Source organism: Phalangium opilio, unplaced genomic scaffold (assembly GCF_054372755.1).
Source record: "Phalangium opilio isolate 3A_F unplaced genomic scaffold, DU_Popi_V2 ptg000003l_1, whole genome shotgun sequence".
Classification (NCBI taxonomy): domain Eukaryota; kingdom Metazoa; phylum Arthropoda; class Arachnida; order Opiliones; family Phalangiidae; genus Phalangium; species Phalangium opilio.
Genome location: NW_028324145.1, coordinates 14,210,528 through 14,229,127, shown reverse-complemented (window position 1 = coordinate 14,229,127; position 18,600 = coordinate 14,210,528). Strand labels below are relative to the sequence as shown.

General features: G+C 40.0%; 1 protein-coding gene across 1 annotated transcript in view; it reads left to right on the top strand.

The window, feature by feature from the left end:
• Positions 1-18,600, top strand: part of LOC149718032 (cell adhesion molecule Dscam1-like) — a 191,934-nt gene that overhangs the window by 10,863 nt on the left and 162,471 nt on the right. Inside the window, exons 3-4 of the mRNA XM_089841839.1 lie at positions 11,363-11,524; positions 16,892-17,050. Of these exons, the coding sequence (XP_089697965.1) occupies positions 11,363-11,524; positions 16,892-17,050 (321 nt within the window). The remainder of the gene's footprint in view (positions 1-11,362; positions 11,525-16,891; positions 17,051-18,600) is intronic.

The window sequence follows — 18,600 nt, the reverse complement described above, 5'->3', positions numbered from 1 at the left end:
ACAAAAGAGGCCCGTCATCGCGCTCGCCTATATAGATTGAAGAGAAGCCCCCGTTAACAGTTTTCCGACTAATCAATAAGGTGTGTATGCCAACCACCACGCCAGTTTATTTAATCTACCGATGGAAATTTTCATTCTTTTTTCTTTAATCTAGGGTTTCCAATAAAAGAATAATACAAAAAGACTGGGTATACTCGATGCTAAATTATAGCTGGTAATCTTATTCGAAATGGCAATGCACGGTGCTGTATCTAAATCTTTCCCTTTGTTTATATCAGGACTGCGCGCCTATAGACTAACTGAAGGTCATAATCCTAGAGTATTTATTATTTAATCCAATCGGAGTTTATTATTGATGGCGACCGAAATCGCTCGACAATCTCTACATTTAAAATAGCTAATCGGGTGGTAATATTCAAGCCAGAATAATTAAGAATAGAGTGAGAATCGCGGTATTATTTCACGGGGCTGACCGCACCAAAGGGGTCAGAGGTAGTCTCGGAATACCTATATTTTAACTTTCGGGCTGTTGGAATTTTTTTGCGTCAAGTCGCGAACTTTTGATCTAAGGTATCGGGCGGAATCGAGTCGATATTCGGAAGGCGGAAAAATCGTTTCGTCTCCGAGCCCGCTTGATTGTTTAATGCATATCCTATGAGATCTATCTCTCTCTCGCCCACTGCAGACTCCCAAAAAAATAGAACATCCGGGTATCGATCGGAAACTATACGAGATCGTATCGGAAGTTTGAATATTTTATGCTCGAGAAAAAGCAGTCGCCAACTGTATATTATATCAAAGAAAGTCAAATATCTAAAAGACGCGTAAACACACCTATAGATACATATATTACGTCGAACTTCTGCCCTTTCTTATAAAATATCGAGTTTTTTTCATTTATCGTGGGCCCAAAGGTTGAAACACACTTCAGGTCCTACATTTATGCCAGGTATTCAACTATAGATATCAATATTTTCACGAAGAATTTCGTCATTGACCAAACAAACTTCTAACTGCGTAAATTGATAGCTAAGAATGGTGGTTTGTTGGGTCAGTAGGCGAATCGATCGAAGCTTTATTAAAAGCGTGACTCGACCACTGGAATTTTAAGGGGCCCCTAAAAATGAAATTACTTTCCAGAGCTTTTCGCGTTAAGATTTTTAACAATGTTTCTTAGGTTTATTTTTTATATTACCCTTTTTTTTAGATAAGAGCTTTTCTTCCAAGCTGGCCAAATGTACATAAGCATTAGGATGCCGTGCGCGTACTTAAATCTCTAGCCACAAAAAAGGTATTCAAGAGAAAGGCAAGAAAGGGGAAAAAAGCTAGGTAGTAATAAAGTAAACTAAAGCTAGGCGAGGGAAGAGTTCGTAAATCCGAAACATCTTAAGCTTGTAATGTCGTTTATAACTCTATATAGTTTGGGCCGTAAGGGAAAATAAGTTGCCAATAAAAATGGCTTGTAAATTCGACTTATGACGTATTTTAGATTTTTACCGCTGCGGGCATACATAGAGGGGGAATTTTTATAAGCCCTTGTACGAGAAAAATCCTTCAAAATGTCTTAAGTTTCCGACGGAAGCTTTAGTGATTATTTGTTCAAAAAACTTGCCTTTCCACTAGAAAAATGTTGGAATCTCGACTTAGTTTTGATACGTAAAATGAGCCAGGGAAATCTTTGGTACGGAAGCCGGGCGCGCTTTTAGTCAGGGGAGGAGTAAGTCCTTCGTCGTCGTCCTAAAAGGTTTAAATTTTGGAAACTCCTCCCGTCTTCCGTTTTTAGAAAAACTTAAGCCTTTTCCTCTCTCGTTTCTCGGAGACCCTTTCCCCTTTCCTCCCCCCTCTTAACTTCAATTTAGAGTAAAACCAGCGCCCGGGTCTTATTCCTATGTACGGAATAGTTAGATAGTTAGTTCCTTGAATAGGTTGTAAAAAATGTTTTATAACGCCAATGCGAACGCGACCTCCTTTAGTTTTTAATGCCTAAAAGTGTTGATGAAAAAGTGTAATAAAATATCCTCGGGCTGAAAGGGGTGAGTATAATAAAAGGGGGAAAACTATACGAACAAAGTTATGAAGAAGAGAGCATTTCAAAGTATTTATTTATATATCCATGTAAAACCGTATAGTTTATCATATAAGGAGGGATACTCTTTTTGTGTATTTTTCAAGGATAAGACTTAAAAAATATAGAAATGTAAGAAAAAACCCGGACTGTAATAAAGAAAATGTAGAAGGGAAAAGAAGAGGAAAAAATAGATAAAATTCCCAGAAGAATCCGGGAAAAAAAATACCAGAGTCCTTCTCACGAAGATAGCTGGTGGCTGTCTTTTGGAAACCCCGGCCACAAAATTCAAAACAATCTCATGAATTGCAATTTTCTCTATTTTTGCCTCTCCCCCTTTCCGAGCGAGAAACTAAAAGAATTCCGCGGCGTTTTCCGCCAGGACCCTTTCTGTTTAGATTTGCAAATTTGCGGCTGATCTTTACAAGATTGCTTGATTAGAATTTTCCAAAGGGAGGGACCCCTACATGCAGGAACGAGACACGTCCAAGAGAGGCCAATGGCGTTTAAAGGAGGCGTCAAGAAAATGATATACTAAACACGCGTTCGTTTTTGGCTGAATAGCTTTTATCTTCGGACGCTTTATCGTCGTCAGACCCTGCAGTAGATGAGGCTTTTGTTTTCCAAGGAGAACGTTATTCCTCCACGTAATGAATATATTCGGAACCATCTTGTCATTTCAGTCGAAGCTTTCTGGCAAATTCGGGATAAACAAATTGTTAACGCTTTTATACAAGGATGTTTCTGTGTAATTGAAACTACGTGTCCCTCTATTACGAGTCCCTAGTTCCGCGTATCAAAGCCCAAATATACGGATATGTATGTCTATGGTGGGTTGAACGGAGTTGGACTGTTCGCAGTCACTGGCATTGTAAACGCGGCGTGATTAACGACTGGCTCGCAAGTTCATAGGGTTCGTAACATTGAGACTATTAACCGTATACGCGACGCGTATGAGAAATCGGCGGGGACCGTCTATGTAAAGTCTCGAGACACGAATTTTCCGACGTCCCACTCCCCTTCCCCCCTCCCCGTCCCGTCTTCGGCATCGTTAATTCCAAGTGTAGACCTCTTAAGATATTCCCTTCCTTATTTGTGGGTCAATTCCGATGGGAATGCCTTACGACTCGGCTATAATGGATCAACTGAAATCGTTTGTCGTAATTGACCCTGAAAGTAGACGTCTAAATGAGCTAACGCTTTAGGCTTTAATTAATTATATTAACGATGGATTACTATTTTGAGAATTTAGGATGATTTCGGTTTAAAAAAACTCATCTAAAATTAAGATTCCTTTTCATAGGAGTTTATTTCTTTGGCCTAAAAATTTTCTATTTTATATTATAGAATAAACGAAGCGTGCGTAACTACTTCCTCTAGGCAAAATTAACTCGTTCAAACCAAGATCCTGTTTGAATAGAAAAATGTTTCGTCGAAATAAGATACTTTTTAAAAACTTTGGCGTAAGCCCATTGGGAATTTTAAACTAATATATTTCCCAATTAAATTTCCACCTATTGTCTCTTCCTCAAACAAGAATTTATACATCATCCAATTAGCGCCGCGGAATAGCTTTTCCTACAAAAAAACGCGCGCTTGTTTACGTTAACCTACCTGGCGCGCTTACTTAATAAGGTGTATAGGCGTGGACGCGTAAAATAAGCTTCTTTGATAAAAAGAATTTTTATAAAAACGTCGTCGCTTCTAGCTGGCGAGCTTGGCCTACCCGCGCGGGTTGTCTTAAAGGCGTTACCTCACGTACAACGTCTTAAGCCAGCGGGGGAGCTAGTCGCGAGATTATCTAGACTAGGACAGAGTAAATTAAAACTTAATTGCATCCTTGTTGAGGCGCTCGGACCCGTTTCCCGAAGCCCTTTGTTTCTTTTTCTCGCTTTCCTTCGCGCCGATAACTCGGTTACCCGTCTCAACCGTCACCTTTTTCGCCGCTCCTTTCTTCTCACTGCCTCCCTCCGCTGTCTCTCCGACTCTCCCGTCAGGAGGACTAGCACTAGTCCCCGAACGGAGGCCAGCCTCTAATTTTTCCCGCTGGCTAGCTTTCGCTTTTCACTCGCGGGATAGCTGAAGAAAGAAAAGAGACCGAGCTAGTCCTGGGTGTGTGTGTGAGGATGAGGATGAAGAGCCGAAGAGAGAAGGCTTGGCTTTGGGATATAAAAGGGAAAGAGAGAAAAACTTGGTGCGGGTTTAGCTTCCCAACATCTCATTCTTCCGGGAACTCCGAGTCCGTTCGAGCTATGTTTATCAATGAAGAATGTGCGCTTGGCCATGGAAACAAGTCGGTGTTGTCTCTCAGAATAGATCTATTATATTTGAAAAAACACTACTCTATATGCTACACGATATCAAATTAAAATACGTATCTGACTTCAATTTCTTAAGAAATTACGTAACTGTAGGCGTAAATGTACTCGTATAAACCCGGATGGAATCGTAAAATACCATGTACCATTCTTAAGGGGGTGTTCCGTCGCATTCATTGTCTTTGGGCGAACAAAGTCTAGGTTGGCTCTCGGATGGAAGGAAATCCTCGACGAAGGCGTACGCAAAAAAAGAGAAGAAAGAGTTGAGTGAAGGGGAGAGAGAGTTATAGAGGAAAAAAAGCTGGAACGCGAAAAGGAAAGAGGGGAACATGTCCGCAATCCTATTAAGCTTCTGTCTTTAGACCTAGACTTTTTTCACTCGTAACTGGCCGACCGTTCGCTTCTTTTTATGGCTGAGGGGGACGACGGGGGGAGGGGGTGGTTACCTTGTTTCTTTCTCTCTCTCTCCCTCGACTGTTTCTACGGATTTCTTTTCTGTTTTTAAGCAAAGGTGCGAAATGCGCGTTTGATATACGAGCCGAGCTACGGATCTCCCGGGAAATTGAATGTATTTCTCTTTTCTTTCTCTTTTCTTTCTCTCTCTCTCTCTCTCTCTCTCTCTCTCTCTCTCTGTTTCTCTCATTTTCTGTTTTTATATTGTTTTCGTACACGCACGATTTTTTACCTTCTTTTCTTAGCAATTTATATTTTTTTTTTTATTCCGGATTAGGATTTTTACCTGATTGAATTTGAAATTTCGCGCTGTCATTGTTTAGGCTCATTGAATTTAGTTCTCTAGAAATTTCGAGGCGTTTCTAAGCTTTTAGAGGAAGCCCACTTACAGGGGTTGCGAGAATAATGTATTTTCAATACAACGCCTGTAGAAATGTTTTACCCGCTGCACTCAGAAGCTCATGTAGGCAGCCCACTTACAGGGGCTGCGAGGCTAATGTATTTTCAATACAACGCCTGTAGAAATGTTTTACCCGCTGCACTCCGAAGCTCATAGAGGAAGCCCGTTACAGGGGCTGGGAGAATAATGTATTTTCAATACAACGCCTGTATAAATGTTTCACCCTCTGAACTTTCAGTCTACCGGTAGTTACCTCAGCTAGGATTAAGTTTTCAACTGTTGATTTGTTTTAACAATTTGTACCTCCTTGTTGCGAAGCCAGCAGTTTTACCTTTTCGATTTGCCCATGGAAACTATTCTTGGTCACGCGACTTTGCGCTAGCTCGGGAGATTTGATTATATATTCATTAATTCACTTTTACAAACGAGTCGTTGGCCCGCACACATATTCCCCAGTTGGTGGAATTTCGATCCTGTATAAATTGGAGCTGATAAATCGGTAGACTGTAACGCGTTGCCGACCAAACGCTTGTTTTATTCAAACAATCAGTATTTCTAGACTCTAAAGAAATGACGTTAAAATTTCAATTTCAAAAAGCTCTACAGGATTCTTTTGCGGGGACTTCTTCTTATCACGTCTTCAACCCTCCGAGACCAAAATCATAAAGCGTACAAAAGAAACCCGAATAGAGAATAGCATAGAAAAAAATGGTTTAACTTAACTTTCTTCTCCGCGGCTTTACCCCGGACCCGGCTTGCTTCCTTCGGCGCGGTGAACCGATATTCCGCTTTTCTTTAGCCCGTAGAAACGACCTCCTTGGTATTTTTGGCCCAAAAAAATTGTCCTATCCTCCCTTGAATATCCTAAACCATCGCGAGAATAATGAATTGTATCGTAATAGATGAAAAATATGAAGTATGGCTCGCCTTAACCAGGAGTGTGATTATGAATGAATTTCCGTTTCGATTTAGTATGACTATAATACCAATGGGTGAATTGAATAAATTCATTTCATATTCCTACATGTATTTTTATCGTGTAAAAGGCGTTGCCGGCGCTAACAAGGCCATTTTATTCAATGGCGGAGGGTCCAAGCTATGAAAATGACATTCTTAAACTTCTTTCCCCGATTTTTTTTTTTTCTTCTTCATTCTGTATCTTTCTCCACTCTCTTTTCACCATCTCGTGTCTCGGTCCCTTCTTTTTTCTCCGCTCGTGTTTAAAGATGACTGCCCATTTTCCAGACTATGGAACGCTCGGCTTCGTTTTATCAGTCGTCCTTTTCTCTCTCTACAATGTAAAGATTGTCTAAAGTTGGTCTTCCCGATTTATACAGGGTGTTCCCCCTTATTCAAAGACAACGGAATGTTTACTTTGATGTTAGAGATCTGTCAGACTTGAAAATGGGCTCTCCTAATTAAACGTACCGTTTTTCAGATAAGCTTAAATAAATCACGTACAATACGAACGATATTTATTTTGAAAACATTAATTCCAAACTCCCTGTATGTTTTAAAAAGAGAAAGAGACGAAAAATACCTGGCTTTTTAGGCAACCTGGGGAATAGCTGCTCAGGGTAAAGGGGAGGGGGTAGTGGTGGATATGTATGTATAGCTGCTTTGGTATATTGAGAAGGAGAAATGTTTGCGAAGAATATAGATCTTCATATTTTTCCTATTTCCATTTCTCGTCGTCATATTCTTTTACGCCTTTTCTCCCTTCGTTCGTTTTTTCGCTTTCCGCAATTTCTTTCTCTTTTTTTTTTTGGGCGCGGGAGAGAGTACCGTTTTCGAATGGCCCCAAGCGCCAACTCTTGGCCTGATAAGAATAACAAATCGAGGAACGTTAAAATCCCGCCCAAGCTCCGAATACACACGCCATTGCGTGAAGTTGAACCTATGGCGTACCAGACGAGCCTGTACCTTCTCAATTCCGCGTAGGAATGCCCCTTCTTTCGAATTTAAAGCCTCCTTCGTGCCAAAGTTTTAATTTGACCTATTGATAACTTCCCATCAATTTTTATTCCATACCTGCAGAAAGTAAATCTCCAATAGAAGTAATCCTTTTTTCTTTTCCTTTCGTTTCTACGCCTTTTTAGTAATAATAGATGAAGTCTTTAAGCCACGAGTTTTAATTAATTTTAAAACAGCCTTAAACAGGAGGCGACATCGCCTGCTTAATAATATGTAAATAAGGCCAGGGTGAAGAATTAGAGCTAGGAAGGAGGAGAGAGCCCAACTTAAGAGAGATGGTTTTAACTTTAAAGAGAGGTCTGCGTCACGCGAGTTCCTTTAAAGGCCTAGTGAAAAGGGTCTTTTTTCGCGTCAGTTGTAACGTATTTCTTCGGGGTCCTTAAACGAGTATTTCAGCTTCTCTTTAAAGGCTTGGCGCTAGCTACGAGAAATGAGCCGAGAAAGGTTTTACAATTTCTTGGCTGGGGAATTTTAACTCATCTCGAGAAAATTTCATCTTTTCGTCCCCGGTATTTTTCATCTCATTTCACCTGGATTACGTTTTCCAGATTTAAACCCATTTTCGCTTCTCAACTTTCCCCCCATTTTTTCAGTTCCGACTTGCGAAAATCCCTGGGATATTTTCGCCCGTGAAACGCCGCCATATTCCCTTTTCGACCGAACTTACTAATCCAAAGTTGTAACGTTGACAAGACTTCTCGCCTTATGTCCGAGGTGGGGCGGAAGTAATTAAACGTAGGTATGCCTATATACTAATCAACTGCGTACCCTTGCATAAACAACCGGTCTTTTTATACAATTGAATGATAGTTTTTTATTAATAAGATAAGGACTCCATAGTTTGGTTCAGTTCGGTTCATTCTAGATGTAACATCTCGAAAGAAGAATTTGGGGTCTGATAACCTCGGTCTAATGTAATTCTTGTTCCCGGAATTGCTTCCTTAAGAGAGTTTAAGGACGATGGAAATTGTGAAACGTTTTATGCATAAAATTAGAATATGTTTAGGGCTCTGCATTGGGGGTGGACGGAAGTCCAATTTTTCTACCACCTTTTTTTAGAATGAGTCGCAGCCTTCGGTTACAGATGTATAAAAGGTTCTTGAGGGCTCGTTTAATTTAAACACTTTGAAGGGGGTTGGGGGGGGGCAAACTTTCGCGTTTGCGCTTAAAGAACAAAGGAGAAGAAGGATAGCATCTATTTTTAAACGCAGTTAAGATAGGGAGAGGTATGGTGGTCATCCTTTCAAATCTTCCCATCGACAACCGGCCAGCATGAATCAAAAAGTCAAAAGTGAAGGGTTTTGGGTCCGTTCGCGCTACCATTTTTTTTTAATTCCGCCCTGCAGCATTTGAATTAGTGTGTCTTGGTTAGATTCAACCTTTGTCCAATAGTATACCCGGACAAACAGAAAAATTGATCGTGAGAGCTCTGGCCCTGAACATTTTAAATACCTTGGGTAGCGACATTTGAATGATTTTAAGATTTAAAGGGCCGGTTATCGATCAGAGTTGGTGTGCGGTTTTCTGTATGGGCCAGGAAAGAGAAATTCAATGAAAAATGGTGCCTTAATTAAAATTCAGTTGAAGTATTTGATTTGTTGAAAGGAGACCGGATATATTGCTTGTCCCAAAACCTATATTATTAATCATTTCAATTCCTTTTCTAACTCGCCCGAACGGGAGCGGGAGCGCTGACCGCATTTGTTTTTTGTAGTTAACGTGAAGTTTTCAAATGCCCTGATTTACTCTTGTCTATAGCGGGTTAAGGTAGTTGAAAATTATTTTCGTAACGTCGGCTTAATCTCTTTCTGATTGGGACAAAACATCGTTAAAAAGTAGTTACTGAAATTGAAGGACTTTTAAAATATGAATGGAAGGAAAAAATATCATTCCATCAGATTCTTTTGATCCTCCATTTATTTATTTAGTTTTTTTAGATTAAGGGAATAAGAAATGTACCGTGGGATATATTTCATCTCGCGCGCAAAGATAATAAAACCGAGTTATATTTTTGGTTTCCTTGGGAGATATAGATCAAAGATCACGCGTTATGCTGGAAGATGAAATATTTTTTTCTTATAGAAAATATATAATAACGAAGGATATGCTTCGAGTTTTTTACGATCAATGTAATTCCAATTGCTACAAAATTAGTGAATTTCAAGTTCAAAATCCTAACATTTATAGAGGCGGCATTTTCGTCCTGTTTTCCGTAGCATCTGCCGTGGTCTCGTAAAATAAGCGTTTGGAAAAATACGAAGGGGCAAAAATGCTTTAAAAAATGCGCTTTTATGGCAATTGCATGGGAGTGCGTGTATGGCCATTTTTACAAGGGCACGTTTCGTGGAAATATGAATATAGTAATATAGAACGTATTTCCTACACTGGGGACTTATTGGATGCATTTTCTTTTTTTAATGCAACTTTTGGGAATGATATGGGTTTAGACTTAAGACTAGAGCGTTATAGGGAAAAGGGATCCGTGTGTACTCGGAAGAATCTATTCTCTTATCCGAAGAATATTTTATATTTTTGCCGAAATGGAACTACTGACAATGAAAATCGCTCGGGAATGATCATCTCCTCGGTTGAATGAATATTCTCGTGAATATTTGAATATATTCTGGGTAATATATACACGTACGGAGTCGTTAGGGCATTCGGAATGATCGGTAGTGGTGGTAAAGTCGACGTTATATTATAGGCTTCTATACGTATCGACCGAGTCGTAAAGTAAATGGGATCCTAGAAGGTGATGGCAAAGGATTTTTCTTCCTTCTTTTCTCCTTCCTCCTCGAGGGCGGGGGCGGGGGCGAGGACCGGGGGGGAGGCTGTGTACGAGACTCTCTCTCTCTCCTATATGGTAAACATCTGCATCGTCAAAGTAATGGTTTTTGTTAAAAAATCCTCGCGTCAAGATGATTGATGACATTTAAAATCGTAGAACTAAATAAAAGAGTTTACTATATTTTACGTTTTTTTTTCTTATGTTATACTAAATCTAAAAAAGAACGAGAAAACTTGGGATATTCCGTTCCTAATATACTAAAGGGATTCGATTTCGCCTCTGGAGTGTGTACTGTAGGTGTGTTTTTAGACTAAAATCATATGAGCCATTTGTTTTTCAACTCGCATAATTCCATGAAAAATAGTCCAAAATATTCTCGTACCTAATCTTTTCCCTTTGTGGCTAAATGGAATCCAGCCTTGTTATGACTGCCGGCCGGAGTCTGCCCTTTTTTAAAAGGAAGCTAATTTTTTCTTGATACGGTGTCTACTCGAGGTTAACTAATCAAAATAAACGAGGTTCCCGCCTGCGCTCCTTTTTTGGAGATCATCTCTTCGTAGTATTGTGTCCGTTATGAGCCTCTCCTTTCTAGGGATAACGTCTCACTCGCGCTCTTTTGGAGGATGGGGGATGGGGGAGTTAGGCCGCCTCGGTTAAGCATCAGGGAGCCAATTTCGAGTAATGTCGACTCTATAATAGCCATCATATAAAAATCGTCATTCCTTTCCTTTCGATTATGGTTCGGCCCCGGCTAAAAGGAGTATTAAGGTATCATCAAGCCTTTAGCCGAGCGCCTATATCCTCGCCTTCTTTATATGCCCATGCAGCTCTTTACTGTCTACTGTCGCTGACGATTGTCAGCGTGCTCTTGCGATTTTGCATTATTTTCAGGAAGTGCTTGGAAATTTTTAATTAAGATTAAAATTAATCTCGTATTAAAGTGTCACTAGTTTTAGCGCCATTCACCCTTGTTAATTTTTCTCTTAATTACGGGGTTACTTTATTAAAATGCAACATTATCGCTTCCCCATGACAATACTGAGAAGGGAAGAGTGATAGTCTCTCTTTTTGCGCTTTGGGATGGGCCCTGATTGGGCCGCAGCGTGATGTAGCTTACCCATAAGGGTTTTCTTCCGATCCAATGCGTCTAATACAAACAATATTTCTTGTTTACCCGCTTACTGGTATCGCGGGCCATCCCTCGTAAGAGCTCTCTAAATCCCTTAGATCCCTTTCCCAAACTAACCTCATTCTCATCCGTGAAATGGCCAGTAGTAATACTAGTATACTTCCTCGATAATGTTCATTTAAATTAATTCAAGTGATAACTAATTAATTTTCCTCTCTCTTTTTTTCGCCCTCAGTCATTAGCGGTCCGGCGGAAGTACGCGTCGAGGACGAGTACGTCTCGTTGCGCAACACGGCCGTCTTCAGGTGCCACGTACCGACACCGACGGGCAATCACGTCACCCTTTCCGAGTGGCAGACCGATGACGGAATGGCCTTCATCGCGGACGCCAGTACCGGTCAGTGTTTATATTTTATAATTAATTAATCCATCCTTAATTATAAATCGCCATATCTTAAAACGGAATTCCATTAGCTAAACAACAAAGGGTTAAGCGCGTCTTTGAAGCGTTTCCCCATGCGCTTTAAATCGCGGAGCGCCACGGAAAAATCAATTTTGGTTAGATTTCTTTACTCTCATTCTGTATTGAAATTTTATTCAATCCTCTATGAGCTTTTATTTAAATCAGAAAGCAATTTATTTTCCAATCTGAGAGGATATGTTTATCCATCTAATCGATTTTCTCTCCGCCCCCCCCACCGTGACCAAACATTGAATTCCTTAATAACCACCAAAGCCAGGGATATATTGGGAACGGAAACACAATCCAAATTCGTTTCTAATGTTGAAATATACGGATGGGAAAAAGGGAAATACAATACGACTAAAGAGCTCGACACGACACACCCTTCTTTACTTTAGCCAGCCAAGCCTATGATTTTCTATTCCGGGCTAATCTATAGTTATCTAACTCTTGGTATTAGATAAGGGGGCCAAATAAAATCTATAATAGATATTTATCGAGAGAAATAAAAGTATAGACTGATAGTTTACTGTCCTAACTCCATTGTCCGGTTCGGCCTGGCCTTTCGCGTTTCTAAATAATAAAAAAATAAACCGGCACTCGTGTGTTTGTTTTCCCAGCCCCCGTCGCCTCTCTTGCTGGCTCGACTTGGCTTCGGTAAAAACAATGACTTTTATCATTTTCATAAGGACATTGGGGGGTTTAATCTAGTGGCTCGTACTGTCTCTTTGCTTTCGGCGAGTTGAATCCCGGTGAATCTCTAAATAGACTTTGTCCGAGCTTGGACGGGCCCAGGGTTGGAAAAAGAGAAAGAACCCGAAAAAGGGAATAGAAAAGAATCGTTATAGAAATATTAATGGGTAATTGGTCTTCCCTCTATAAATAATTTGGCATGTTTACATGGTAGGCTGCGGAAATTTCCTCTGGGAAGGCGCCGCCTGCTCCTTTCCAAAGTAACACACGTGGACTTATCGATGTTACCCGTACAGTTCGCCGCTCCCACCAAACCAATATACCCCTTAGGTTTTTGGTGTTTTTTTTTATCCTAAAAAGATCTCTAGAAATTCCCTCGTTATGTTTGGCTTGGAAGAGGACCTGGCGCCGCTTCTAATGGAATAATATATTTTCGCTCTTCCGGTACACGAAAGGGTTAGTTTCTATTTGATGAAAACCAACTCGCAAAGTTAAATAGCAAATAATTAAATTATAGGTCGGAATAAGTTTTTATATCGTGACCTCTGGGGGCTTTAATTTCGACTGAAATATATATGATGCGGAATCTTTTGAAACTTAAAAAAAAAGAAAAAAATTGGGTAAGAGAATCTCGGTGTATATATATAGTCATTATAGAAAGGCGATCCTTGTTGAAATCGATTTGGTGGCTCTTCCATTTGATCCGCGGGATGAAAAAGCCTCTCCAAAGTTTTGAGGGCAGATTTAGATGTTCCCATGGACTAACCCTGGCTATATCATCTATGGTTCTCTCTATAGCTACCTCAAGCCGCTCACCAACCTCTTTCGCTCCAGTATCCTCTCTCTTATATTCCTTAAGTTTCCTATAAACCCTGCAGCTAGCGATCTTGATTTACCCACTGATCTGAAAATGACTAAACCGAAGTTGTGATCGGTTAGAGTTGTACGCGCCCAGAAACGTATGAGAACCAAAAATATTGACCCCGTAGATAATTAACCATCTAATTTAAGGGAAAGGGCGGCTTTGTATCTTCGGTTTAATTTATTTCCGGTGTATCGGAAGGAGTACGCGTCGGCTCGTGTGTTAGGAGAAGAGGCTATTTGGCCCACACGAGTTAGCTAGTATAGTAGGAAAGCCCCTGTAGGAGTTGGTGGTGTATTCGGGCCTATCGACGTATCGATTACGGGGCCAGTCCGTGGCTATAACCATTACACTTTGGCCCGAGCTTTATTGCTTATATTGGAAGGGAGAAACTTTTAGTAATGAGAGGGAGGTACCCGGACGTAATATTGAGCAATTATTTATTTAATGTTTTGCAAAGGTCATTTCAAGGGCTCTCTTTTTTCGTTTTTTTCACTGATGGCTACATTTTCTTTATAGACACTCCACAATTTATAAAAGCTTTCTTCATTCGCGTTTCGCCCGCAGTTATAACTCTTTTATAAAGAAGAAGAGTTTCGCTCACCTTTAGTTTGATTCATGTTCGCGTGGCCAACGTGTTTTGTAGTTTAATTGATGGCTGGACCTTCTGAAATATGGGTTTCAACGTCTTTATAGGAAGCTATACTTTTCTAACCTCGGCACCCTAGGTTGGAAAATCATTTTTTATATCGAGACAACTCCCCTCGGCTTTATCAAAACTCCTCTCCTTCGGGTGATGGAGCTTGCGCCCCCAAAAAAAGGGGAGAAATAGGTTTCAGCCCATAGATATTAGAAATAAAGGGAGAAAGAATGAGAGAGTCGGTAATCCTGGACCGTGTTAATTGAATTGACTGTTGATATTCCCGATATCTATGTTTTGGGGATGTTTTGAGCGAAATGTGCAGACGCGCTAACATTAGTCTTTTTAATGTTGTTTTAAACGCTTTGTTACGATGTCCGTTTATCCTATAAAATTGATGTGTACGGACGAACGAATGGTTCGGTTATATATAACAACCACAGCCCGGGCATCCATCTCTTCTCTGAGAAATATTCCCTTAATACGAGACTTAAAAATAACAACTTCGTATCGATTAGCTTTCAAGGTGTGGAAAGCATTTTATTCAATGGCGCACGTTTTTATACTTAAGCAGTCGCCTGAATAAACAATAAATATTGAGAAGGTATGTTTTAGAATTAACCGTTGACTGATGGGCGTTGAACCAATATTTACTGACCAATTTCGGTTTTTAAATAATTCAATAAAATGTGAGGCTTCTTTGAAAAATGTTTGGCCTTGTACAAGATTTAGGCTCTTTTCTTACAACGGCACCGCTACTATCCTAGCAATTCTATAAAAGAAATACGAATATCAAGTTGAGGGTTCAGCGCTTTAAGATTAAGACTTCCTAAGTTTAGTTGGGGAGAGGCGAGAGGGAGCTCGGCTTTTTTCGTACTGAAATTTCAAGTTGAGAAGAAAAGTTTGTTCAATATATAAAGCGTATAGAGGGGTGTACCCTTCGAGCTTATGATAGCGATAAATGCTCTTCCTCGTTTATTATAAGCCGCTCTATCAATCAGGTCAAAGGCTCTAGAAAACGCTTCCCGATATAAAAGTAAAAGGGGTATAGAGAGAAGCATTTTCCAAAAACCGAGCTCTTCACTCTTTTCGCCGAGGAGAGAGAGAGAGAGAAAAAAAAAGAAACTTTATAAAAACCTCTTTAAACGATAACGAAGATCGATAATTTCTTTCTCTCCCAGACAAGAAATATTTTAAGACTAAATAGGCCTGCTCTTATCTATTAACTTATAAATCAGAATGTTATCCAGGGAAGTATACCTCCCGATAACCATTTTTTCTTTAATGGTTTCTTTTAGTCAAATAGCCCAAGATTAGAGTTAAAATTTTATTCTTCATATTGGTATTTTTTGCGAGTCGATCAGAAATAGGGTTGTATAGTTTATTTAGAAATACATTTTCATTTCTACGTCATTAAATTGTAGATTGTAACTTTTAATCGTAAAAATACTCGAAAACCTTCTGAATCGAAACCACTTAAGACTTAAAGCAGTTAACGTCTTCGGATATACGTGGGGAAGACATAATACGTAGGCATATCATATTCCAACTCCAGTGTAGCTCTTGCTTCGTGTAGCGATCGTATTAATCGCTCAACTTTACCTAATTACCGCGTAGAGGAAAGAGCTTGGGGGAGGGGGGCGAGCGCGTAGCTAGATTTGAATTCCCCCCCCCCCGGGACTGCCTTATAGACTATAACTGGTAAATGTCAGGATTCGAGCATATTCGAAATCGCGGGAGAGAATGTCTGATTGGGATATTACTTTAATGCGTTTAGATATTGTTCTGGCGGAACCAGCTAGGATATGTATTTCTGCATCCCTTATATTTGTAAGCGCCAGTTATAACGCTCGACATCATTTATCCTAATCGTTAGCGCCATCATTTGCAGAAGGAAGGAGATGCCGCCACCCAGATGAAATGCACTTCGGACTCAGGGTTAATAGATATTAAATAAAGGTTATCTCTACTCTATGCGAAACTTATACACTGGGGCGGTTCAGGAGGCTCCATTTGCTCTTCATCGGGAGTAGAAGTTCACATCTTATTTCAGTAAATAAAGAAGTGACCCGGGGTGGGGGTGGCAACTCCGCGTTTAAATCCATTAACCTCGCGTAAGGGGGAAGAAGGGGTTATATCGTTACTGATTCGGGAAATGAGAGCTTTTCCGCTTCTATCCTCCCCAAGTTTGGTAATTGCGAGAGCTCTTGCCGGACCTTTCCATATATACGACGATCGAATTTTACTATATATCAATTAAGTACCATGGACCCCGTTTCCCCCCCCCCACCCCCCTCCCTTTTAATATCATTTCTGGCCCATTCATCAACGGATATATTAGAACTAGTAACCATCCCCCGCCTCTCTTATAATATCAGGGCTGCATGCACGAGACCCATCTGCCATGGAAATAGACGACTTTCTTCCCCGGAAGCTTCTCTTCTCTTGGTTATAGACCCAACTCTCTGTGTGTGTTTATGAATTGACGATGGTGATGCGGGAGTAAAAGGGTTAAAACGCACAGTTCGGGCTCCTTTTATAAACAAAGGCCGAAAGGGATATTTAAAATTTTCTGTTTTTGAAAACGCCCTTTTTCCCGAAACTAGCGATAATTAATTGTTTGGGGCGACAATGCCCGTTTTAACCGAAGCAAAAGACTGTAACTACGTTTTTCGTTTTTCTCGTAAAGAGAGGAGAATTTTATAACCCTTTTATAAGCCTTTCGTATCATTAACGCGTCTAAAAATAAATCTAACCAAAAACCAATTTTTCGCGAATATTTCAATTTTGGACTTGAAACGTTTAAGATCCCGATTTACGAGAAATGTTCTTGATTTTAGTTTTTCAAATTTCGTCCGACTTTTCTGACGTTTTAATGAATATGAATTCTCGACTTGTATTTTCGATTTTGCCATAACCCGTTATTATTATCCCTTGACACTGTCTATGTATTATTATCGCTTTCGACTTGATTAGTATCGTATTTATTTTAAGGGAGATGTCAGAAAGACGTGGACGCGTAGGCGTAACCTTCTTTTTTTCTTTACCAAAAATGAAGAAATCTCTTTTATAAACTAATTTTCTCTCTCTTTTTTTTCCTTTTCAGAAGTTAATTACGGACGATATCAAATTTTTGGACCGGGAATTTTACACATCAGCGGCGTTACTCCGACGGACGCCATGAAAAAATATGGCTGTCGAATGAAAAATCTACTAACCGGCGAAATTTTGAAGACCACTAACTTCGCCAAGCTCGTTCTATCAGGTAAAATTTTGTTTCATTTTTAACAAAAGTTTTCTAGGGAAAACAAAAATTAATTATAGTCGCGCTAGACTTTTATATCGCATAGCAAAAATATTATCTACATGATTATGCGCTTACGCATTATGAGGCCATTTTTTTCAGACGGAAAGTTTAGGGTTAACAGGGTTATATAGTCGCGGAATAATTTTCCCAAGTTTAATTAGCATATATGCCTTTTTTAAAAAATTTGGGATACTTTAGAACCAAACTCTTATACGATTTAGCGTTTTTTTACGTAATAGTCTGCCAGACGGGTGACCTATAGGGTCAAGAACATTTTATATAGCCGCAAATCATTAGTCCGAACATCGAGTAATTAGAATATATGACTTCGGGCGACTAATCATATACTGAACTCCTCTTACATACGAAAATCCTTTTACGAATTAGCAATAATTCGTAATTATTAATACTCCGTGATAATTAATCCTTTGTCCAAATGAATGCGTGCCCTCTTCCCCCCTGGTCCCCACTCCTGGTCCCTGAGGCGAGCGAGCGTTTTCTTCCATTGGGATGATGAATTAGTCATTTGTTTAATTTCTTAATTACCTTTGAAATTTAAAGGGCGTCAACCCGAACCCCGGTCGTCGGTTTCTTCGTAAATCTTGGCCCAGCTTAAAAAGCCAGCGTATTCGGGGGACCCGACTCGTTCGCTAAACTGTTAAGCTTATTAGCTTTTTCCTCGATTAGCTGGAAAACCATTAACCCAGACGGACTATATCTTAAATCTTTTTTGGCGTTGCTGGCCCGAGCGAGTGTACCTGTCGTTGGGGAGTCTCCAATCCCAACGACGAATGTTTTATTCTGGCGGTGACGGCTTCTCAATTCCGTAATGCTTCTTTCAACCCTGGGGGAAATCCTTAGCTCGCTCGATTATCGCGTCTCACATCCTAACGGCCATTACAAAAAGAGTGAGAGAGAGAGAGAAATTGCAGTCGTATTTTCGAGGAGTTCTATTTCTTCAAATTAGAAATAAAATGGATGAGTGGTTTTAAAGGGATAGGACTAGATTTGGATGAAATCCTTGGCTTAAGCTTCTCAAAAATTCCAAGTTTATATTTCGAGAGACGTTAGGTTATTATCGTTACCGATTCCCTGGTGACATTCTATTCAGATCTCGTTAACTATTTACTCGCTTCGTTAAAGTCGCTGTTAAAAAATTTAGCATACTGGGAAAGGCCAACTGCGAAGAGCGTATCACTTTTTTCCTTTCATTTTTCCGAGTCTCGAGAATCTTCCCCTCCTCCCCTCTCCCTTCATCAGTTAATGCTTCCGCGTATAAGTAGACGCAAGAAAGTTGCCTAATGACTGTACGGCTTACCCCGAAAGAAGGTGAAATAGGCTCTGGTATAAAAAGAAGAATTATATATTTGTGAAGTATACCAATTGCTACGAACGTTTCGCCGCGAGATGTTACTGTATACGTCTTAGTAGGGTTTAGAAAAGGTCGGTTCTATTTTCGTCAAATCAATATTTTCCAATATGATTACGATTCTTCGCGGGATCTACCC